The sequence below is a fragment of the Macrobrachium nipponense genome, chromosome 36, assembly GCF_015104395.2.
Source record: "Macrobrachium nipponense isolate FS-2020 chromosome 36, ASM1510439v2, whole genome shotgun sequence".
Taxonomy (NCBI): domain Eukaryota; kingdom Metazoa; phylum Arthropoda; class Malacostraca; order Decapoda; family Palaemonidae; genus Macrobrachium; species Macrobrachium nipponense.
The window spans coordinates 38,070,662-38,096,080 of NC_087220.1; the positions used below are offsets into that span (position 1 = coordinate 38,070,662).

A 25,419-nucleotide genomic window follows, 5' to 3' on the forward strand; every position below is an offset into this window, starting at 1 on the left:
GTTGTAGGAGAGAGTCTTCTAACAAACTCTATCAAGGGAAGTGGAGAAAGGAATCTTCAGAGAGTGGTGTAGAAGTGCTAAAGTCTCTACTTTTTCTGCGACCTCTTTAACAGAAATAGCAGATTTTCTTCTATTTCTTAGGAACCTCTAAGAAACTAAGCTCCTTCGACGATCAGAGATATAGAGCCATGCTCTCTTCGGTTTTTCGACATCGAGGTTTGGATATTTCCTCCAATTCAGATCTGTCGGACCTCATTAGGTCTTTCGAAACCACTAAGCTCCCGCAAGATACAGTGGCTTGGAACTTAGATGTGGTGCTTAAGTTCCTCATGGGGCCACCGTTTGAGCCTTTGAAGTCGGCTTCACTTAGGAACTTGACTAAGAAGGCACTCTTTCTTATTGCACTAGCTTCTGCTAAGCGTGTCAGCGAATTGCACGCTATAGACAAAAGAGTCGGTTTCTCTCAAGGCAATGCTGTATTTTCGGTTTCTTTGACCTTTCTAGCCAAAAATGAGAATCCTTCTAATCCTTGGCCGAGGAGTTTTGTGGTAAGGAACTTATCTGATTTGGTTGGACATGAGGAGGAAGAAAGGCTCTTATGTCTAGTCAGGGCTATTAAGCAGTATCTGTTTGCCACTAAGGGTATTAGAGGACAATCTTCTAAGCTCTGGACCTCGGTTCAAAATCCCTCTCGTCCTCTTTCTAAGAATGCTATATCGTTCTTTATTAGAGAGCTTATCAGGGAAGCTCACTCGCAGTCCGAGAACGACAATCTTTCCGTTCTGAGAGTTAAAGCTCACGAGGTTAGAGCAGTGGCAACTTCTTTAGCATTCAGAAAGAATTTATCTTTAGCTTCGATTCTTCAGAGCACGTTCTGGAGATCGAATTCGGTTTTTGCGAGTCATTATCTCAAAGAGATAGAAACGGTTTTCGAGAATTGTAAAACGTTAGGTCCGGTGGCGGTTTCTGGCATGGTGTTGGGAGAAACGGCACAGGGGTCGTCACCTCTATGCTAACTTTCACCTTGAATAGGTTGTCGAGTTCAAGGGAAGCTGGGGGTACTGAGTACCTGGGATACTCACCAGTCTGTTAGGTCAGATTTTACAATGGTTGGGTATATATGTTTTTAAATCTGGTGTTGGTGACAAATGTTTTGTATGATTGAATTTCTGGTCTTAGCCCAGGGCAAGGGCAATCTTTGTTGTTACTATCCTCCGTCAGTCAGCCTTGACTCGCTTGAACTACGGAAGGATTCCACTCCTGTAGAGGCTAACTTTGGTCAAATTCCAATTCCTCTACAATAGTAAGAAGAGCACCGACCAGAGGCAGTAACAGTCTGCTGTAGCTCTCTTACAAGGTAAGGTACAACAGACACCTTGAGTGTTTACTGGTATTGCAATAAATGTAACCATTTAAAAATACTAGTGGTCCACTGAATCCCACCTTCCCATAAATGTGTAATCAGCTCTATAATTGTTCGGTAAGACACTACAATAAAAATGAAATTTTCATTATTAAAATGAAGTTTTATTGTATACTTACCGAACAATTATGATTATACCCACCCTCCTCCCCTTAGGTGGACGGACGGGCAGAAAGAATTGGATTCACCTGGGCAGTTGTACCTGGTTCTCCCGCGAGTGGAGGGAGATGACGTCATCACCACCAGTGTTGGCGACGCCGACACGCTAAATTTGAATTTAGTATCCTGCCGCTCGTGGAAATCACGGCTCTATAATTGTTCGGTAAGTATACAATAAAACTTCATTTTAATAATGAAAATTTCATTTTTGTGTTTTTAACATTTTTTATTGATTTTTATACTAATTTTTTTTGTCTTCTTACAACAGCCGTTACGCTTAGATGTGAAGCGTAAGTTGACCGCGAGGTCTGACCGTGTAAAATCAGTGGACTTGCATCCTACAGAACCATGGATGCTGGCCTCCCTTTATAATGGCAATGTTCATGTCTGGAATATTGAGAGTCAACAACTCGTTAAAAGCTTTGAGGTAAGTTTTGGTGAAATTTTTTCAAGTAGCATAAGTATTTTGGTTGTTTTAGGATTATTTCTCCAACATAGCCCTTTTCAGTACTAAGCCTTTTAAAGTCCTCTCTCTCCCAAAGGCAGAGCTATGATAAGCAGTGTTCACTTTGTTAATGTCTTTGAAGTTTCTATTCATGCTATGATACCCATTGTGTGCCATTTTAAATAAGAATCATTGTAATTCATTGATACAGGTACTTTATTGAAAAAACAAAATGAGGTGAAAATTGTCAAAAATGGTATATATGTCAGTAAGTCAAATTGACACTGGTTTTGGATGATGCCTTCTTGTGTCTTTAAGTGATACAAAGTTTAGGTGGTTATTTAATTTTCAACCATCCTAGTCTCTATTAAAAGTTAGCAGTTTGTTATAGAAGTATGCTGTGTGCATTTGTTATTTTATGTCACCATTTTCAGCAACTCGAAGCAAATAGTTAAATTTATTAATTAATATATGTATCTAATGCTTCATGCCTTGTAAAAATGAGTAAATTAGGTGATATCTAAAGAAGGTGGTGAATACTGGATTCACATAACACTTAGTTTAGTTCTTTGATATGAAAATAAAGTTCTTTACAGGCCATTTAAAATGAATTTATGAAGCCAGGTTTGTACAGTTTCACCTGATTTGGGTGTAACAAAAAAGTTGCTGCATCATTACCTTTAATTTTGTAGTTAATGAGTTGCTTAAGTACAGTAGTATTTGTTACTACAAAGACCTATAACAGTGATGAATATAATTCTATAATCACGGAGCATATAGGTTGAGTTCACTGAAATGCTACTCTTACTATGCTCAATTTTAAGTAAGATAAGTATTCTCCAAGGTATTGCTGTTGTTAGAAGTTGTATATAATGTAGTTGAACACATGAGGTTAGTGATGTTACCATAATGGGAACAAAGTTCCAGAATTTTCATCATTCTAATGGCTACCTACAGTGCAGAATAAAAAGTATTCTTATTTGTTCTTATCACATTAGTATTACAGTACAGTGCTCCTCATGTTTACGTGGGAATAGGTTCCAGAACCTACCATGGAAATACAAAATCCATGGGAATGCAAAAATCCCCTCTAAAAATGCTTATAACTGCCAAATACCTTGTACCCCTTTAATATACCTTGAATTATCACACAAAACAATTAATATTTCAAACAAAAATACATACCAAACCATCATCCAGCACCTCAGTGGCATGGTTGGTATGGTGTTGGCATCCCCACCTCGGTGGTCGCGAGTTTGATTCTCGGCCATTCCATTGAGGAGTGAGAGATGTGTATTTCTGGTGATAGAAGTTCACTCTCAACGTGGTTCGGAAGTCACGTAAAGCCATTGGTCCCGTTGCTGAATAACCACTGGTTCCATGCAATGTAAAAACACCATACAAACAAACAAACCATCATCCCAAAACTCCCAAAGTTACCTTAAATTACAGTACTCTCCTATTACTTTTACTCTTAAGTAGACAAGATACACCCCTAAAATGCCTATAACTGCCTATTTTAATAGTTCATTGCCAAACTCAACAGTTCAAACAAAAATATACTTCAAACTATCATGTCAGAACACCCTAATAATTAAAAGTCATGTCGCAAAATTATGTACCAGCCTACAACTGTTACTCTTTAAGTATCCCTTATCATTCAGACACATTTCTTTGTATTATTGTATAGAGCATATTTATAATACTTGGGTAGTTTAGAACGAAGAGACACATATGTACCTCCAAGCGGAATGTCAGGTTTGTTACATACAAATACAGTAGCACCTCATACTTTGAACTTGATCCGTTCCAGAAGGCTGTTCGAAGTATGATTTTTTTGAAATATGAAACAAATATCCCCATAAGAAATGAAGGGAATCAGGATAATTTGTTTCAGCCTACCCAAAAAGTCCCCCTTTTCACATTTTTTTCTTTAATTAATGTGTTCAAAAGTTAAATTAAGAGTGTAAAGTAATAAAACATAATATAAAGTAAAATTTTTATACATTCAACTTCCCTGCCAGATATATACTTAGCTATAGACTCCGTCGTCTCCGACAGAATTTCAAATTTCGCGGCACACGCTACTGGTAGGTCAGGTGATCTACCGCCCTGCCCTGGGTGGCAGGACTAGGAACCATTCCCGTTTTCTAATCAGAATTCTTCTGTCGCCCGGGCCATCAACATTGTTGTTGGTTCCTCTCGATTGGTTTTTCTTTTTTCACCGGCAATTGATCTTCTTGACCGACTTTTGGTGACGTATCTGGATTGTTGGATTGGCATACGCTTTTGTGGACTTGATTTTGGATTTTTCTTTAAAAATGTCTGACTCTGGAATGGTTGTGAGACGTTGTGTGAATGTAGGCTGTAAGGTGAGGTTGCCGAAAGCTTCGGTAGACCCTCACACTGTATGCAAGGGTTGCAGGGAGTATGAATGTTCTTTTACTAATACTTGCAAGGAATGTGAGAATTTGAGTGAGAACGAATGGAAGAATCTAACTAATTATTTGAAAAAGTTAGAGAGAGAAAGAGTGAGGAAGGCTTCTTATAGAAGTTTAAGTAGTTCGAGATCTGAACTAATTCCTAGCTTGGGATCTTCCCCAAGGGTAAGTATTGCTACTTCTCCTTCCATTGCAGCCCCTTCTCCTATTGCAGAACCTGTAGATTCAGCGAAAGAACTTGCGGATCTAAAAGCAGCCTTCAAGTTGATGGAAAACAAAATGGCTGCCATACAAGGTAAGGCTAGTGATTTTCAGTGGACAGTGATATGAGTGTCCCCAGTTGTAGTGGAGGGGGCATCTGGTTGGCTCGGCAACGCTCCTAGGTCTAGACCTCTTCCAAGCTCACATGCCCAGAGGAGAAGGAATGTCGAAAACCGAAAGGAGGTTGTGGAGAATCCCCACCGATCAGGTGTCCCTTCGGCGGTTTCTGTGACACCCCAGACTGCCAAGGATCGCTACAGTATTGTAAAAGCGTCCTGCGTGAGTGTTTTTCGTCGTCGGGATCTTCATCTCCGAGACGTGATTGGAGGGTTCAGATCGATCTCGACCACTCAAGAGGAGGGTTGGAAGGCTCCGACGATTGATTCGCGCCCAGAAACTTCCCTGAGGAGTCTCCTTCGGGAGTGAAGAAGGCAAGAAGAGCCATTCTTTCAACCAGAGTGAGAAGGAGGCAGAGGTGGAGGCTATGGACTCCTCCCCTCCTCCTTCCCCTCCTCCCGAAGAGGATAAAGAGGAGGTTACGAAGAGGTTCATGATGGCTATGCAAGAGCAGATTTAGTCTTTTGTAGGAGTTCTGTCAAAGGAGCCTCCTAGAAGGAAAGACTCTTCCCTTCCGATCAAAAGATCCTCCAGACGTATGGAGGTATCTGCCGCCAGGATCAATCCTCCTACTCGAGGTGAGGTTTCCTGTACGAACCTGGATGAACCTATCAGACGTCTGGCACCGGCCAGGAGTGAGGACGTCACCCAGGAGGCAGGAGCCAAGAGCCAGAGTGAGGAGTCAACAGGAGGCAGGAGTCAAGAGCCAGGAGTGTGGAGTCATCCAGGCAGGAGGCAGGAAAGGCCAGGAGCAAGCAGGATGTCAAGAGGCAGGAGTCAAGAGGCAGGAGTCAAGAGGCAGGAGTAGGAGCAAGAGGCAGGATCAGGAGCAAGAGCCAGGAGTCAGGAGCCAAGAGGCGGAGCCAGGAGTCCGGAGCCGGAGTCCGGAGCCAGGATCGAGCCAGGAGTCAGGAGGCAGGAGTCAGGAGCCAGGAGGCAGGAGGCAGGAGTCGGAAGGAAGAGTAGGAGGCAGAGGTCAGGAGGCAAGAGTCAAGAGCCAGGAGGCAGGAGTCGGAGACTCGTTTCCTGGAATTTATGACTCTTCTCCAAATAGGAGCTCCTCTCCTTCAGATCGTAGGAGGTCTTGGAAGGACTCTCCCTCCAAACGTGAGCTTTCTCCTTCGTCTGATCGAGGTTTAGATGATTTGTCTGATGACGAACCTCCTGCAAATGAGGGACTCTCGAGTTATAAGGTCTTAGCCTCATTACTGCTACAAGAGTTTGGAGACTCTCTTAGTCCGGCGGCTCCTCCTCCTCCTCGTTCTCTCTTTTCGAGCTCGGCTACGGCAAAATCTTCGGCCTTTCTGAAAATGAAGCCTGCAATATCTATGAAGAAGGCACTCCATTCTTTAGATTCTTGGATGGACAAGAAGAAAGAGTTGGGAAAGACGGTATTCTGCATGCCTCCTTCCAAACTACATGGAAAGAGAGGTATTTGGTATGGGACAGGAGAGACTATGGGTCTTTCTCTGCCTGCCTCGGCAGATGCGGACTTTTCCAATTTAGTGGAGGCCTCTAGACGTCACTCCTTAGGATCGGTCAGATCGACGTGGAGCACTTCGGAGTTGAACCACTTTCTAAAGGGACTTTTTGTCACTTTAGAGGTGTTCAACTTTCTGGATTGGTCACTCGGAGTTCTGGCCAACAAATCTAAAGATCCGGAGTTTCTTAAAAACCCAGAGATTCTCCATAGCGTCCTGTCTTGCATGGACAAGGCAGTACAGGACTGTTCGGGAGAAGTGGCTTCTCTTTTTGGTGCTGGTCTCCTGAAGAAGAGATCAGTATATGGATCCCTATTATCAAAAGGGGTTTCTCCGAGCCAGAGGACTGCTTTATTTGTTCGCGCCTCTGTCGGATCATCTGTTTCCTTCTCAGTTAGTGAAGGATATACTCGCTCGCTAACTGAGAAGGCGACACAGGACCTACTAACACAAACGTCCAAGAAAGGACGCCTGTAGTGTCGGCGATTAAGAAGGACTCTCGTCCTCCTCAGCAGCCCTTTCGTGGAGGTGCAGCGGCTCGTCCCCCTGCCAGAAAGAAGAGCTCTGACAAGAGAGGAAGGTCTTCCTTTAGGCCTTTCAAGAAAAACAAATGACTTGTTGCTCCTTCAAGCACCAGTGGGCGCCAGACTTCTGAACTTTGCAGGAGTATGGGCAAAAAGGGGAGCCGACCCTGGTCAGTGTCGGTCCTAAAGAAAGGATATGTAATCCCCTTCGAGGACAGCCCTCCCCTAACATCTACGCCTCGGGAACTGTCAGCGAGGTACAGAGACCCTGTAATGAGAAAGACACTCCTTCAAATGGTGGAACAAATGTGGGAAAAGGAGGCCATCAAACTTGTGCAGGATCCACACTCCCCGGGATTTTACAATCGCCTTTTTCTAGTACCAAAGGCATCGGGGGGGGTGGAGACCAGTTCTGGACGTAAGCGCTCTGAATCGCTTTGTTCAGAAAAAGAAGTTTCGCATGGAAACGTCCGCTTCAGTAATGTCGGCTCTTCGTCAGGAGATTGGATGGTCTCTCTGGACTTGCAAGATGCGTATTTCCACGTTTCCCATTCACCATTTGTCAAAGAAATATCTTTCGATTTGTAATAGGAGACAAGATTTTTCAATTCAGGGCTCTGTGCTTCGGTCTGTCTACAGCTCCGCAAGTATTCACCAACCTGATGGCGAATGTGGCAAGATGGCTTCACCTAGAGGGAATAAACATCTCCCTCTACTTGGACGACTGGCTGATCAGGGCCAAGTCGGAGATTCAGTGCTTGGAGGACTTATCAGTAACAAGGAACATGATAGAATCGCTGGGATTACTCGTGAACCTCGAGAAGTCGCAGCTGATCCCCAGCCAGAGCTTGGTCTATCTGGGGATTCAGATGGATTCTCGGGGTTTTCGAGTATTTCCTTCGCGAGAAAGAATCACTCGAGGTTTGTCGAAAATCTCGAGCTTCTTAGAGAGAAAGAACAGTTCAGCGAGGGATTATCTGAGCCTTTTAGGGACCCTGTCCTCACTAGAAAAGTTCTTCTCTCTGGGGAGGCTTCACCTTCGCCCTCTTCAGTTTTTCCTGAAAGGGGTGTGGAGTTGGAAGACGGGACAACTCTCGGACATCTTCCCGCTTCCACAAGAGGTAAAAGATCATTTGAAGTGGTGGATCCTTCCTCTTCAAAAGAACGAAGGCGTATCGCTTGCCCTGCAGAACCCAGACCAAGTGTTATATTCCGACGCTTCGGAGTCGGGATGGGGAGCGACGCTAGGAGCAAGGGAGGTGTCAGGCACCTGGACAAAGGAACAGGTGTCCTGGCACATCAATTGCAAGGAACTAGTGGCCATACACCTAGCCTTAAAGTTCTTCGAAGAGATAGTCAGAGGCGGGGTGATACAGATAAACTCGGACAACACCACGGCTCTGGCTTACATACGCAAGCAAGGAGGCACGCACTCTTTCTCCCTCTTTCAGTTAACAAGACACCTGTTAACCTGGACAGAAGAAAGAGGCATAACTCTCCTCACAAGATTTGTTCAAGGGATAAAGAATGTGAGAGCGGACAGACTGAGCAGGAGGAATCAGGTCCTTCCCACAGAATGGACTCTACACGAAGAAGTGTGTCGAAGTCTTTGGTCCCTGTGGGGGAGACCTCACATAGACCTGTTTGCGACGTTCCTCTCCAAAAGAATAGAGGTCTTTTGCTCTCTAGTGGAAGATCCGAGAGCCTTCGCAATAGACGCGTTTCTCCTGGATTGGTCGGGTGTGGACGCATACGCCTTTCCCCGTTCAAGATCCTGGGGAAGTGCTCAGGAAGTTCGTAGCGTCAAAGAACACGAAGTTGACACTAATAGCCCCATTTTGGCCAGCCCAGGAATGGTTCATGGAGGTACTGGAGTGGATAGTGGACTTCCCCAGATCTCTTCCAAACAGACCAGATCTACTCAGACAACCCCACTTCGAGAGGTTTCATCACAACCTCCCAGGTCTCGCTCTGACTGCCTTTCGACTATCGAAAGACTTGTCAGAGCGAGGGGCTTTTCTCGCAAGGCTGCGGGCTCTATCGCTAGAGCCCGCAGAGCTTCGACGAGAAGAGTATACCAATCGAAGTGGGAAGTCTTTAGGAGGTGGTGTAAGAGTCAGAAGCTGTCCTCCTCCAGTACCTCTATAGTGAATATTGCCGATTTCCTCCTCTTTCTGAGAGAGGAATCACACCTATCTGTCTCAACAATAAAGGGATACAGAAGCATGCTGTCTTCAGTATTTAGAAATCGAGGGCTAGATATTGCAGACAACAAAGATCTACACGATCTAATTAGATCCTTTGAAACTTCAAAAGCAGCAACTCCTAGAACACCTAGTTGGAATCTGTACGTGGTTCTGAAATTCCTTTCATCGGATAAATTCGAGCCTTTACATCTGGCTTCCTTCCGCGACGTCACTAGGAAATGCTTATTCCTGTTGTCTCTCGCTACAGCCAAGAGGACGAGCGAATTGCACGCTCTAGATTCCACAGTGGGGTTCAAAGGAGATGCTGCCATCTGGCGAAGAACGAAAACCCGTCAAAACCTTGGCCCAGAAGCTTTGAAGTAAAAGGTCTATCTAACCTCGTAGGCAGAGAGATAGAGAGGTCTCTCTGTCCAGTGAGAGCTCTTAAATTTTATTTCGAGAGGAAGAGACAGATGGGAGCTTGTCAACAAGGTCTTTGGTGTGCGGTGAAGAACCCGAAAAGACTCATGTCCAAGAACGCCTTAGCTTTCTTTGTGAGAAGCGTAATTACGGACGCTCACAAGAACTGCTTGGAGGAATCCTTCGGTCTTCTAAAGGTCAAGACCCATGAGGTGAGAGCAGTATAGCAACATCCTTGGCGTTCCAAAAGAATATGTCTCTTAAAAATATCATTGAGACTACGTATTGGAGGTGCAATTCAGTGTTTGCATCTCATTATCTGAAGGATGTGAGAGTGACCTATGAGAAGTGCTTCTCTCTAGGTCCATTTGTATCAGCAGATACAGTACTGGGTCTTGGAGCAAAGACTGATCCTTAAATATTGTGTTTTTATCGTACATAAACCCACTTGTCAGATATGTGCTTGGTTTTCTATTAGCAAGCTCACTGATGTCGCACGGGAGCACAGTGTCATTGCTGGTAGGGGATCAAGGGTATGTATGGCTAGTAGGGGAGTACAAAAATTTTTTTTGTATATTTTGTAAAAATGAAAGTGTAATTATGTTTCGAGTTTTGGTTGTTTGTAAGGAGTTCGGGGATAACTCCTTGCAATCTTAGAACTAACATGGATGTTAGGATCAGGTGATCGGGATCGGTGTTGTGCTCCTTGAACAAGGTGTATTGTCATGTTAGTGGAATAGCACCCAATGACAAAGGCCTTTAGGCTCTGCCGAGTAAGTGGATAAGACCCCATTGGCAGACCCACAAGAACTCTTAGCCATAGATCAATATCTCGCTGAGGCTCTTGAGGCTAAGCAGACTCCAAGGCAGTAGCCGCGAAGTCTTCAGCCTAATAAGGTAGGAACCAAGGTTTATTAATACCTACAACATATGTTGTTTACCTGTCTATTTCAGTAGTTAGCTGTCTCTTACCCACCACCAATGGGTGCTAATCAGCTAAGTATATATCTGGCAGGGAAGTTGAATGTATAAAAATGATATTGTCATGTTACAATAAAGTTTTATACATACTTACCTGACAGATATATACTTAGCTATAGACTCCGTCGTCTCCGACAGAATTTCAAATTTCGCGGCACACGCTACCGGTAGGTCAGGTGATCTACCGCCCTGCCCTGGGTGGCAGGACTAGGAACCATTCCCGTTTTCTAATCAGAATTCTTCTCTTCCACCTGTCTCCTGCGGGGAGGCTGGGTGGGCCATTAATCGTATATATCTGTCAGGTAAGTATGTATAAAACTTTATTGTAACATGACAATATCATTTTTGTGTACGATTTACGAACTGTTTAGTGAAAATGGCACCCAGCCAACGGGGGTTGGAGGGAGGAGAGACGGGAACCCTTTGAGGAAACCGAATTGGTTGCAGTATGCAAAGGATTATAACAAAATTAATTTTATTCACATATTAGGTACAAGGATAATCAAATGAATCGATAGTGTGTGTCCAATTGTGTGTCAGAGAGAGAGAGAGAGAGAGAGAGAGAGAGAGAGAGAGAGAGAGAGAGAGAGAGAGAGAGAGAGAGAGAGAGAGTGTAATCGGTAAGTTTACACTTGAATCTTAAGTGCATGAAAGAGATTAATTATGCCACAGTACATCAACTTACTGTTGGCAAACGGCAGATTTTTAAAACAAACATGAGGATTTTGCAAACAAGTAATAAGTCAAGAATGCAAGAAAAGGATAGAGAGAGAAAACAACTTTTCACAATGAACCCATTTAAACAAACAATTGAAGGCATGCAGAAGCTGAAAGTGGCGCCAGTTTGTTTATTACAGAGCTTAGTTACTTTTACTGTAGTAAAAAATTGTTAAAAGCAATTGTCACTGGATAGGTATTTTACCTTAACAAAAATAAAAGTGATTTGGGAAGATCAAGTGTAAGTGAAAGAAATGGGCGAATAATCATCCCAGCCCAGCTGATAAGTCAGTGGGAAGCAGAGCCCTTCTTCCCTCTCCTCTCCTCTCCTCTCATTATCGTCACACTCACCGCATCGAACACTGACTCAAGCAAGCATTTTTTTTTCTTTATACTGTATTGCATTTGATTTTCATGTTTTATCATTATGTTAAATTTATTGTGAAATATTTTATTTTTTATGTGAATTGATACTGCTTTTACGTACATATTATAGTAAAGATTTGACTCTTCTCTCCTCAATACCACAACGCACGGTAACTTTAAATCATTCATTCGTTATTCCTCAAAAATATAAACGCCCCCTCCCTCTACCTCAAGTAAACTGCGTATCACCGCAATGACGAATGATTTTGTTAATTGTTTATGCTAAATTTTATTGTGAAGAGCTTTGTTCTTTCATTTGCTATTTTGTTAATATTGTTCAACTAGACTGGCTCACAGAAGACTGGCTCAATTAAGACTTCTTCTTCTGTATTGCATTTCATTGTTTTCATACTTATAATGTTAAATTTATTGGGAAATTCCTTTTTTATGCATTCAACTTACCTGTCAGATATATACTTAGCTATAGACTCCGTCGTCCATAGCTAAGTATATATCTGCCAGGTAAGTATGCATAAAACTTTATTGTATCATGACAATAACATTTTTATGTGAATTGTTAGTGCTTTTACATGCATACAGTCATATTTTAACTCTCTTCTCCTCTCCTCAATGTATCAGCTCTCCCTCATTCAAGTCTCAAATCAGCTGGGTGTGACGTCACTGCGGTTACATACAATTTTATACAGCTTTTATGCTAAGAAAGTTAAATTTTATATTAAATGCTTTTATACTTTTATTTATTTTGTTGAATGTGGTTATCATTAAACTATACATATACGTATTGTTAATGAACAAAAATTTTAATACAGTTTAACCAGTAAAACCCAGTAGGCCGTTGAATACAAGTATAAACTAGATAATCAGTCAGTTCAAAGTACAAGCATTTGTTTGACAAACGATACAAAATGTTCTAGAAAATTTTGTTTGAAAAATGGAAATTTCAACATAAGAAACTTAAGACAAACGAGGTACCACTGCACAATGATGAAAATTTTTTTTCACTAAAGTGACTTACCAAACAATTACAAAGCTGTAAGCATTCTTACCTGGCAGTCGAAAATTTAAATTATCTGGTGGCAGCAGTGCTGCCATCTTTAGTGTAGGTGATACAGGTCCTGCCCACTTTCGGGAATACCCGGTACTGCTGAGCTAACTATTATCAATGCGTTTTCTGCCGGCTATGAAGTAACATTGGTGGTTTTTTGCAGTCAATTTTTCATTGTCATCTTGTGGTTTTTGTATCGTATTTGGTGAAATAAAATATGGTGGTGGTATTTTCTGGTTTAGCTGCTGCTTTAGCTTTTATTTAGCTAAATAGAGTTTAGCTTTAGAATGTTGGACTCTAGGTTGTCTTCAGTTAGGCTTTGCAGGGATGGCTGCAAAACTACAATGGCTAATCTCTGTTATGATCTGCACTCTAAGTGCGTAAAGTGTACGGGACAAATATGTAGCAAAGACTTAACTTGCATTGAGTGTCAGGACTTAGATGAGCAAGGGTAGAAGAATTTTGTCTCATTTAGAGAAGATGGAGAAAGATAGGAAGAGAAAAGCAGCTCTTAGAGCCGGGAGTAAGACTAGTGTTGATACAACTCCTTTTCCTTTAGAGGAGAAGTCTTCTCTTTCTTCCCCTCTAATTCTCCAACATCTCCTATTGTTAGTCCTCCTACTTCATTGCCACTAACTCCAGTCCAGGTAACCCATACTTCCGATCCTAACATTATTGCCAGCTTTAGAGTCCAAAATGGACAAGAAGTTTGAAATTTTGGCCAAATCTGTGATGGATTTGGATTTGTCTTTTCACGCTCTTGTGGAAAAATCGAGCGTCTGTCCGTCCCCCATATCTCATAGACAAAGGTCACTGTCCCGCACCTGGGAGAAGACATACTGGGGGTCAAATGGAGACGGGTGGTTTACCCACTGGCAGTCGCCAACTCAGTCAAGCCTGTCAACTCACAGGTGTCGACAAAACGCCATTGGAAGGGTGTTGATGTTAGTGAGGTGTAGTTTTCCTCCGAATCATGTGTGTCGTCGCCCGAAAGGAGGCGACGATTGTGGATTGCTTTGGTGTCGCCACCTTTAAAGAGGCATACCTCGTTTGCGGACTGTAGGACTCTGCCAGTGAAGAAGTCGAAGGAGGGGTGGAGTCCTCAGGCATCCTGCAGTTTTGCGCTTGCACGGGCTTTTCGGGAGTCTCGTCAGTCATCTCCGGAGAGTATGGTTCTGACTGGCGACGGTTGCTCTCGAGCGCTGACATGATTTGATCGGCACTCACGTTCTCGTGCGGTCGACTCTCATCGTAGCTCGTCTAAAGGAGTTTCGACTCGTTCGCCTCCTGCAGCCAGTAGCTCTTCGCCTGCTAGCCGCTTGGCTTCTAAGAAGATCTGTTTGACCGCCACTGCTTCGACATCCATGTGAGAGACTCCGAAGACTAGCACTTTGGGAGATGAGTCCCCGTTTGGTCCTTTCAGAGATCAACTCCAAGAGCTTATAGGCTTCTTGAAGAAAGTGACAGCCCCTAAAGGAGAGGAAGAAGGTTTGTCATCAGTTCTATTTGAGGAAGAAGAACAGGAGCAGGAGTCAAAATCGTCTTTGGCTTACTCTAGTCTTTTGAGGTTTTTGCTCGCTACGTATCCGGACTTCTTTGAACTGGCATCGCCTTTGTTGCCACCTATATTTGCGATGGATATGAATAGGAAGGTATTATCTTCAGGATTGCCGAAGTTAGTCCTTTCTTAGTCTGCCAAGAAAGTGTTTAAGGAGTCGAATGAGTTGTTAGCAAAGAAGCGGGAGTTGGTTATAAAGCTTCATTTGCCTATCCTCCTTCTAAACTGCAGAACAAGACTGACCAGTTTTATGCGACTGGAGAAGTTCCTTCCATGGGAATCTCTGCCTCCTCCCAAGGGGACTTCTTGGTTTTAGTGGACAGCGAACAGAAGATCGGCTTTTGGGGCTGCGAAAGTGATGTTTTCCACCCCCAATTTTGATCACCTGGTTTGAGACTTGTTCAATGTGATTGAAGTGTTTAGTTTTTAGATTGGACTATCTCAGCATTAGCCAGGAAAATAGAAGAGTGTCAGTCTCTGTTAGAGGAATTTACTATGGACTGGCTTAATGTTTTGTCCTGCACGGACAAAGCTGTGAGAGACTGATTGGGGAAACTAGCCATCCTGTTTACAATGGGAATACTTTAAAAGAGGGAGTTGTGGTGCTCTTTTGTGTCCTGAGGAGTAACAACAAATCAGAAGTCAGCGTGGATGTTTTCTCCCATTAGTAAGTCCCACCTGTTCCCAGAAGAGTTTATTCAGCAGGTTATTGTTGGATCTGGAGAAGAACTCTACTAATAACCTTTTGACTCAGCGAGATGTCCGAAGGATTCTCTCACTACAGTAGCTAAATCTTCTCTCCAGAAGCACCCGTTTTGAGTGGATAAAACTAGAATATAGAATAGACTGAGGACTAACTTATGAGCACCAGCTAAGTCCATCAAGAAGCCCCCGCTTTAAGTAATCGGGAGGTCCTTCACACACATGTAAGAGCGAGACTCCACTACTTCTGGGGGGAATGGGGTCGGAGAGGAGCAGAGCCGCGGGTAGTCCAAGTACTTCGAGAAGGATATGCAATCCCTTTTGTTCAAGATCCTCCGCTGTCCAATGTGCCTATCTGTCTGACAGCATACTCAGAGAGATCAGGGAGAGCTTTGGCATTGGCCAAGGAAGTAAAAGCGCTTATCGGTAAGCAGGCCATAGAAGAGGTGATAGACAAGAACTCCCCAGGTACTAGATGTAAGCACCTTGAATCTCTACATTCAGAAGATGAATTTTTTAATGAAAATCAGTTAGTCAGTGAAGTCTGCCCTCCAACCGGGCGACTGGATGTCTCTCTCGACATGAAGGACTCATATTTTCATGTCCCCATTCATCAAGATTTGAAGAGATTTCTGAGGTTCGTCTTCAAAGGGAGAGTTTTTCAATTCAGGACCTTCTGCTTTGGACTAATGACTGCTCCCCAAGTATTTCCCCGTATTCTCACTCCTGGGAAGATGGCTCGTGAGATCCAAGTAGAGTCGTCAGTGTGTGAAGGACTTAGAGAAGACGTTGAATCTGACTCAACAATTGGAAATCAAAATAAATCTCAAGAAATCCTAATTGTCTCCAACTCAGAAGATTCCATGTTTAGTGATGGTTCTGGACTCTAGCTTTTCAGGATTTTCTCTCCCCGAAGAGGATAGTCGCTTTTAACAACAGTACAACAATTTCTAGTTCTCCTGTCTTGCTCAGCGCTAGACTGGGCGAGTCTCCTCGGAACTCTTGCATCAGTGGAGAGAGTCATAACCTTAGGCCGTCTCTACATGAGGTCTTTCCAATTCTTCCTGAAAGCAAATTGGAATCAGAAGACGCAACCAGACTCGTTCGCTTTTCCTTTGACGAAAGAGATCAAGTCAGATCTTCGTTGGTGGCTTTCAATGGAGAGACTTCAGGAGGGACTTTCCCTATTCACAATGAACCCTGACCTAGAGTTCTTCTCAGACACATTGGACAGGAGAATCTCAGGTTTTTGGACGGAACGAGAGAAGACCTTACACATAAATGTGAAGGAGTTGAAGGCGATTCTTCTGAGTTTACAGACATTTGCCCCTCTAATTGCTGGAAGAAAGGTAGCGATTTACGCAGACAACGCCACGTTGTTATCATATGTCCAAAAACAAGGAGGGACGCACTCTTTCTCTCTTAACAGAGTGGTGGAAGACCACCTTTTCTTGGCGAACAAGCACAAGATCACGCGTTTTCCGAGGTTCGTTTAAGGAAGAATGAACGCCTTGGCAGATTAGCTAAGCCGCAAATCAGGTCCTTTCGACAGAATGGATTCTGAATGAGAGTTTGCCAAGATCTGCGGAGATTATGGGGGAAACAGCGGTAAATCTCTTCGCCACCTCAAGGAACAATCGTCTTCTGATTTTCTGTTCCCTGGTTCCAGACCCACTAGCGTGAAGAACAGATACGATGCTTCTGGACTGGGCAGACCTCGATGTGTATGCTTTTCCCCCTTTTTGGTACGATAAGAGAAGTCATTAACAGTCGCATCGGAATGTGTCGATGGCTCGTGTGACCCTATTTTGGCCCAGGAAAGAAGGGTTCCCAAACCTCTTCAAGCTCGTAGTGGACTGCCCCAGGCTCCTACCACAAGGGCCATGACTTCTCAAACAACCCCACTTCGACAGGTATCACCAAGAGTTGTCCGCTCTGGCCCTGACAGGATTCAGACTGTCAGGAGCCTTGTCAAAGCAAAAGGCTTTTTGCAGAGCAGCAGAGGCTATTGCAAAATGTAGAAGAAGCTGTTCTTCCAAGCTCTATCAGTCGAAGTGGAGAATTTTTAGAATGTGGTGCAGACTTCACATCTCTTCTTGGACCTCTATAACAAAAATAGCAGATTTTTTGTTATTTCTGAGGCACTCAAGAAAGCTATCCACTTCTACAATTAAAGATAATAGGTTTATGCTTTCTTCAGTTTTTAAACATATAGGCCTCGACGTCTCGAACAATCAGGATATCAGTAACCTTATTAAATCTCTTGATTCCTCTAAAGTAGTGAAGCCTGGGAAGGTGGATTGGAAATTAGATGTGGTTTTAAGATGGATTTCCAGTCCTCAGTTCAAGCCTTTAAATTATTCGTCTCTGAGGGATCTAACGAAGAAGACTTTGTTTTTAGTCGCCTTCTACAGCGGTTAGAGTAAGCGAAAATACAGGCTATTAGTAAAGAGGTGAGGTTCTCTTATAGTAACGCAGTTTGTTCTTACGTTAAAGAATTCCTAGCAAAGAATGAGGATCCAACGAATCCATGGCCTCGTTCTTTCGTGATAAAGAACCTAACGAACATATTGGGAACATAAGTGGAAGAACCTACGTAATGTCCTGTCAGAGCCATCAGACACTATCTACATAGGATGGAGACATTAAGAGGAAGTTTGAATTGACTCTTGTGTTTGGTGAGCGACCCCTCCCACCCTCTCTCTAAGAATGCGATTAGGTTCTGCCTGAGAAACTTGATTTTGGAAACTCATTGCAAGTCCAAGATGAAGCTCTTAATTGTTACAGGTCGGAACTGTTGTCTATAGCTGGTAAGGTGTTGGGAGAGGAAGCATAGGGGGACCTCTTTCTCTCTACTATCTCCTTGCCTTGTATTTTTAAGGTTGTCCAGTTATTTGGAAGCCTGGGGGTACAATGTACCCGGAGTACCCTACAGTTTTTTATGGTTAGGTTTGTGGATTATTATTATTTTAGTGTAGGTGATGGTTCTGTGGATTGGTTGTCTGGTCTTTGCCCAGGGCAAGGGCAAAATTTTGATTTTTGTTAACCATCGGTGAACCTCCATGGTTACAAAACCCCACCGTTAGTAGGGACGATCCTGGCCATTACTCCACCTGCAGCTGTTCTCTTACAAGCCTAAGGTACAGCAAACATATAATGTGAACACATTATTGCTGTCTTTATCATAAGCTGTCCATTTACCCACCTTCCTGGTAACATGGATTCAGCTTTGTGTAATTGTTTGGTGAGTCACTTATGTGAAAATGATATTTTTACAATAAAATAAGTTTTCACATATACTTACCAAACAATTACATAATCAGAGCGCTCCCTCCTCCCCACAGAAGGGCGTTGCGGCTCAACGAATTGACAGTAGTTAGCTCAGTGGTACCGGGTATTCCCAAAAGGGGGCGGGTCACCTACACTAATGATGGCAGCGCCGCCGCCGCCAGATAATTTGAATTTTCAACTGCCAGGTAAGAAAGCTTACAGCTTTGTAATTGTATGGTAAGTATATGTGAAACCTTATTTTATTATAAAAATACGTATATCTAGTACAGTAAGTTCTTGGTTTACGTATGTCTTATTGTGGTTAGTCCTTGCCATCTCTCATGAATTTATAAAATTCTTTCTCTCTCTCTCTCTCTCTCTCTCTCTCTCTCTCTTCTCTCTCTCTCTCTCTCTCCTCTCTCTCTCTCTCTCTCCTCTCTCTCTCTCTCTCTCTCAGTATATGTACATAATATAGCCTAGTACTTTAAAGAGAAAATCCAGCAAGATATCTAACATATTTCACTTAAAAAAATGCATTTACATGTTCTGTATTGATGTAATCACCATAATGATATTTAAAATCTGAATTTCTTATGTAGGCAACTCAAAACCTCCAGGCTTCAGTACTGTAGCAATTTTTCTGTGATGTATAAGTATAATTTTCTCTCTCTCTCTCTCTCTCTCTCTCTCTCTCTCTCTCTCTCTCTCTCTCGTTGTTTTGTCTGATTTATTGTACCATATTTCATTACAAGTTTAGTTGGCTATGATTAGCACACATTATAACAGTACACAAGAGAATATTTTATCACTATTGATGGTTCATCTCTAATCACTGTAAAAAATAATTTAAAATCTGAGTTTCGTATAGTTAACTTTTAACTTTCTCCTCCCAGCTATAGTTGCTTTTGAATTATCATCCCCAGCCAATCACTGTGCTCCAATGTATAAACTTCAATTTCATACAATCAACTTACCTGTCAGATATATACATAGCTAAGACTCCGTCGTCCCCAACAGAAATTCAAATTTCGCGCCACTCGCTACAGGTAGGTCAGGTGATCTACCGGCCTGCCCTGGGTGGCAGGACTAGGAACCATTCCCGTTTTCTATCATATTTTTTCTGTCGCCGGTGGTATCAACATCGTTGCTGCTACCTCCTGACTGGAATTCGCTTTTCTAGACAATTGATCATCTTTTTTTTGGATTTTTGGTGACGTACCTGGATCGTTGTTTTGGCATTCGCTACTGTGGACTGGATTTGGACTTGCTTTTGATTTTTCTTCAAGAATGTCTGATTCAAGTGGTTGTGTGAGAATGTGTGTGAATGTAGGCTGCAAGGTGAGGATACCGAAGGCTTCGGTTGATCCTCACACTGTATGCCGTAAATGTAGAGGTTTTGACTGTTCTATTTCTAACACCTGTCATGAATGTGAGAGGTTGAATGTTGAGGAATGGAAGACTCTAACTTCTTACTTGAAGAAGTTAGAGAGGGATAGAGTCAGAAGGGCTGCATCTAAGGGTGCGGGTAGTACAAGGCCTATTGAGCCTTTTAATGATTCTAACTCTTCTTTAAACCATGCATTTGATTCCAATTCTGTATCAGGGCCCTCACTGGCTTTACATTCAGATTCGGCTTCGGAAATTGCTGATCTGAAAGCTACACTTCATAGGATGAAATCCAAAATGGCTGCCATGAAAGGTAAGGATTGTGAAAGTGATTATTTTAGTGAAGTGAGTGCCCCCAGTGTTGTGGAGGGGGCGTCTGACCGTCTCTGCGACGCTCCCAGGCCTAGACCTCTTTCAAGCTCCCAAGCCCAGAGGAGAAGAAAAGTCGAAAGCCGTACGGAGGTTGTGGAGAATTCCCCCCCGGTCAGGCGTCCCTTCAGCAGGCTCTGTAGTTAGACAGACTGCTCAGGACCGCTATAGGAAAAGCGTCCTCAGAGAGTGCTTCTCTTCGTCCGCCTCTCCCTCTCCTAAACGAGGGTGGAAGGATTCGGACCTCTCCAGGCCCCTGAAAAGGCACTGGAAAGAACCTATGTTGGATTCAAGCCCCGAACGGTTTTCAGAAGAAGCGCCTCCCTCGATCAAGAAAGCTAAGAGGGTTTTGACGTCCCCTGGCTTGGACAAAACTCCTTCGAGGTCTCCCTCTCCCGTTGAAGAAAACGCCGGAAAAGCTTCCAAGAGGATTATTTTGGCTGTACAAGAACAGTTATCCGCCTTGGTAGGAGTCCTTTCGAAGGATCCTCCTCGTAGGAAAGACGTGAGGCTTCCTGTCAAGAAGTCTCGTCTTCCTTCTCCCGCCAGGAGTGAGGCGTATTATAGGCGTGAGATCTCTTCTGATAGAGACTCATACAACGAATATGAAGCGCCAGACAAGCGCGAGGCGCCAGTCAAGCGCGAGTTTTCTTCCAGACGAGAAGCGTCTTATAGGATGGAAGCGCCAGATAAGCGCGAGTAACTTTATAGGCGCGAGGATTTGGCCAGACGTGATACGTCTGCCAAGCCAGCAGCGTCAGCCAAGCGCGAGGATGCAGCCAGGCGCGAGGCGCCAGACAGGCGTCATCCATACAAGGATATAGCGCCAGAAAGGCGCGAGGCGCCAGCCAGGCACGAGGCGTCAGCCAGGCGCGAGGTTTCAGAGAGGCGCGAGGCACCAGTCAGGCGCGAGGCGTCAGCCAGGCGCGAGGCGCCAGCCAAGAGCGAGGAGCTAACCAGGCGCGAGACGTCTGATTTGTTTCATAGGGGCTCTGTACATGCTCTTAGCCCCTCTCCAATTAGGAGTTTGTCTCCCGCAGAGAGAGTAATTGGGCAGGAAGACCCAGAACGAGAATTGAATTCTCCTTCTGATCCTATCTTGGAAGAGGAATCAGAAGACGAGACTCACGGCAGAGAAGGGCTGTCTAACTATAAAGTTTTGACAGCTCTCCTTCTTCAGGAATACGGAGATGCCTTGACCCCTGCCGCTCCTCCTTCTCCTCGCTCACTTTTTTCATGCTCCAATACGCCAAAGTCGTCGGCTTTTCTGAAGATGAGGCCGACGATTTCTATGAAGAGAGCTCTTCAGTCTCTGGATAGATGGATGCTAACCAAAAAGGAGTTAGTTAGAACGGTGTTCTGCATGCCTCCCGCTAGACTTACGGGCAAGAGAGGTACAGGCAGTCCCCGGGTTACGACGGGGGTTCCGTTCTTGAGGCGCGTCGTAAGCCGAAAATCGTCGTAAGCCGGAACGACACTTGGAAATATGCCTTAAACTAAGAAAAAGTTAGAGAGACCTTACCTGTGTGACATGCAAGTATTGCATGATGTGTAGTGTGGTTATTTCAATGGCAAAGGATGGTTCTTGAAGGTATAATTCTTTATTAAACTCTTGTGACACTATAAAGCACAATGTACTACACTTAATCCTTAGGTTAGATTATACACTAAACACTATTATGCACTGTACACTACGTAGTATGTAATCCTTTGGTAGATCCTGGAGTACACTAAAATCCCAGTCTGGTAGCTCTGGAAGGTAAAAGTATAACACAATTAGTACAAAATACTACACAAAGTCCTGAATGCAATATGTAAATTATAGATATCAAGAGTAAAAGAGTTAATGTATGTTAATTAATTCCTTACTTTTAGTTTATAATTCCTTACTTTGAGTTATATCAAGAGTAAAAAAGTTAATGTATGTGAATTAATTCCTTACTTTTAGTTTAAAGTTGTCATGCTATGTAACCCTGGATGCACAAAGTCTTATGTGGCCCCATAGCCTACATCATTCAGGGGGTTCTGGAATGTACAAAAAATAATTAGTATGTCAGTAAGTACTCTATGCATAGTAAGTTACATACAGTAATATGCACCATACAGTGGTTTAATATCAACTGGTATGCATATTGTAAATGATTGGTCTACACCCCCTGTTCAGCAGGGAGTGTACAGTATGTAATTCCATGAGGGACCTTGATCACTTATCCCATGTGAGAGATCTTGGTCACTTTTTTTTAGTATGTACGTATAAAACTTACTTAATGTATGTTTACTACTATGTATAATTCCTTACCTTTAGTACAGTAGTACATAGTTTACAGTTGTCGTGCTATGTTATGTAGTAACCCTGGACAAAGTTTTATGTGGCCCCATAGCCTGCATCATGGAGGGGGTCCTGGTTTTCTGGAATGTACCAAAAAAGTATCAAAGTTAAGTCATGTATGTATGTTTAGTAAGTTACATACAGTAACCATACGTACAGTGGTTTATAACATGTATGTACATAATCAAACTTGGTTGGAAATTCCTGTAAAAAAAAAGTTATGTACGTATGTAATACTACGTATGTAAAAACCTTACTGTTCATACTTTGTTACACTACATGTTACATTTGATACGTATACTTTCCTGAAGGGTTTTTCCATCCAAAAATGGTGCTTCTACTTGTAGTTATCCCTTGATGACACTTGTAGTAATTTGTTAGTAACAACCTGGAGTTGTGTGAAAAATGTTGGTTCTGGAAGGAAAAAGTAACAAAATTAGTGTACAAAATATACACTACAGAAAGTTGTGAATGCAATATGTTAATTACTGTAGATATATCAAGAGTACTAAAAGAGTTAATGTATGTTAATTCCTTACTTTTAGTTTAAAGTTGTCGTTCAATGTAACCCTGGATGGACAAAGTCTTATGTGGCCCCATAGCCTACATCATTCAGGGGACTCTGGAATGTACAAAAATAATTTTGTCAGTAAGTCCTCTATGCAGAGTAAGTTACATACAGTAATATGCACCATACAGTGGTTTAATATCACATATAACATGTACGTAGTATAAAACTTAATTTAGAAATTCCTTACATAACTTACCAACTTTTAGTGAGTCTCAAAGCTGTTACCTAGGTTGTGGGAGATGGAGGTGGAGGTGTAGAGCATTCATGATAAGGATGCATTCCAAACCTAACTTCAGTGTGCTTTATCACAGATAACAGGCTAGGATGATGGGCAGTCTGGAATGAAGAATTAATATTAAAGGACAGTATGTAACCACTTAGGTGTACAAAATTTATTGTACGTATGCAAACATTAAACACAACTGAGAATTCCTTACCTTCAGCAAAATGAAGACATGTAGGCTATGTAGAGGTCTGGTTTATGTAAGTCACAGGTGCATGCCAGTCTGGAATGATAATGTAATACATATGATTATAGTATGTATGTTACATACATAACATGGTTATTACATATGTAATATTAAAACATTAATAAAAAAAAATGTCCTTACCAAATTCTAGTGGTTGGCTAGCTTACTGGGATGGGCATATGGTAGATGAGTGGGTGGCTGGGCTATGGAGTAGGATGGGCAGGTGCTTGGGAGTCTGGAATGATAAAAAATATATAAAATGATAGAGTTACTACTGTAACTACTGCACATGTTATTACTGTTTGACATATGTAGTGTGTAATACGTATGTACAATATAAAAAATGAAGAATTTTTTTACCTGAAGGAATGGGAGAGGTGATACTACTCGTATCAACTGATTTGGGCTCTGGAGAGGTGATACTACTCGTATCAACTGATGAGGGAACATCTAGATCTGGAAAGAATGATAGGGTACATAAATATATAAGGTGGATGTAATTGTCGCATATGTACACTTTTAATAAAATTTCTATTAGCAATTTATAAAACATTTTATACAAATTTGTTAAGGATTCCTTACCTGATGAATAGGGCGAGGCATCAAAACCATGGAAAGGCTCAGGGTCATCTGGGTCACTGTCACTATCAAAGGGGTCTGAAATGAAAAAAAAAAAATAATAAGGTTATGCAACATCAAACACATTGTACCACTATGTAAGTTAGTGTACGTATGTATGTAGGGTGTAAACAATTTCCAACATGAAAATGAGAAAAATGAAATTGCTTACCTGATTGTACACGTACAGGTGGGCGGGCTGCTACAGAGGGTCCAGGTACAGGGGGATCTGGAACTGTCACAGGTAGTACAGGGAGATCTGGAACTGTCACAGGTAGTACCAGGGAGCAATCTGGAACTGTCACAGGTAGTACAGGGGGCGGGGATCTGGAACTGTCACCACTTCTGCAATAAAATTACAAATGATGAAAATTAATGAAGTTACAATTTACTCCTACATTTAGTTGTTACATTAAAAAATTAACACATTTTAATATGTACACTATGTAAACACATAAATTAGTAAAACAGTTCAGAATTCCTTACCAGGACTAGGAGTGGGAGGTGGTGGTACTGGAGACTTGTGAAAGAAAGTGTCAAGCCTGGACTGCACACTTCTCTTCGTCTGCTTCTCCTTCAGGGTCTCCTTGTAGAAAGTCACCAAATCCATGATTCCTCTCTTGATTTTGTCAAACCTAGCAACGTTAGGGTCTTCTGCCTCAAAAGAAGCCAAGGCTCTCTCCAGATGAGTAAAACCCTCTGACAAGCCTTTCACAGTTAATGACCTGGGTTTTGGCTCTGGTGCCGCCTCCTCTCCTCAATCATTTGTTGTTCAAGTTCAAGTAAGTCCTCTGCAGACAATTCCTCTCCATGGGAAGCCAGCAGCTCTGTTACATCATCAGGTTCAAGATCTAGTTTCAGCCTCTTGCTTAGCCCTACGATCTTCCTCGTCACAGTCTCGACGTCTTCTGCCTGGTCAAAGCCTTCAAAACTGTGCACAAACTGTGGACACAGTTTCTTCCAGGCCCCATTTAAAGTGGTCGTCTTCACCTCGTCCCAAGCACTTGCAATATTTTTCACTGCATCAGCAATGTTGTAGCCCTTCCAGAATTGCTTCAGTGTCAACTCCTTGTTAGCTTCTATGGCCCTCAAAGCAAAACGTATGGTCCTTCTAAGGTAGTAAGCCTTGAAATTAGCTATTACTCCCTGGTCCATTGGCTGTATCAGCGATGTGGTATTGGGTGGGAGGTACACCACCTTCACATTAGGATGCATGTCGCTCAAATTTGAAGGGTGACCAGGGGCATTGTCCAGGACTAAGAGGGCCTTAAAAGGCAGACCCTTCGAAGTCAAATACCGCTCCACTGCTGGCACGAAATGGTCATTGAACCAATCTTCGAAGACCATTAAGGTAACCCAAGCCTTCTTGTTTGATTTCCAAATCACAGGGAGTTGACTCTTGAAAATGCCCTTGAATGCCCTGGGATTCTCGGCCAAATACACCAGCAAGGGCTTCAGTTTCAAATCGCCACTTGCATTGGACCCAAACAGCAAAGTCAGTCGCTCCTTTCCAGCTTTATGGCCAGGTGCTGACTTCTCCTCCTTGGAAAGGTACGTTC

At 42.9% G+C, this 25,419-nt stretch overlaps 1 protein-coding gene and 1 long non-coding RNA gene across 4 annotated transcripts in view; one reads left to right on the forward strand and one right to left on the reverse strand.

Moving 5' to 3' along the window:
* The window catches only part of LOC135203568 (coatomer subunit beta'-like), a 160,104-nt gene that overhangs the window by 16,527 nt on the left and 118,158 nt on the right, over positions 1 to 25,419 (forward strand). For all 3 annotated transcript variants that reach the window (XM_064233317.1, XM_064233319.1, XM_064233318.1), the window contains exon 2: positions 1,851 to 2,009. In XM_064233317.1, coding sequence (XP_064089387.1) covers positions 1,851 to 2,009 — 159 coding nt within the window. The remainder of the gene's footprint in view (positions 1 to 1,850; positions 2,010 to 25,419) is intronic.
* On the reverse strand, positions 23,404 to 23,878 carry LOC135203309 (uncharacterized). Its single transcript, XR_010311910.1, has 3 exons — positions 23,825 to 23,878; positions 23,603 to 23,698; positions 23,404 to 23,477 (listed from the first exon to the last, which is right to left on the reverse strand). It is a non-coding gene; the product is annotated as an uncharacterized LOC135203309 (long non-coding RNA).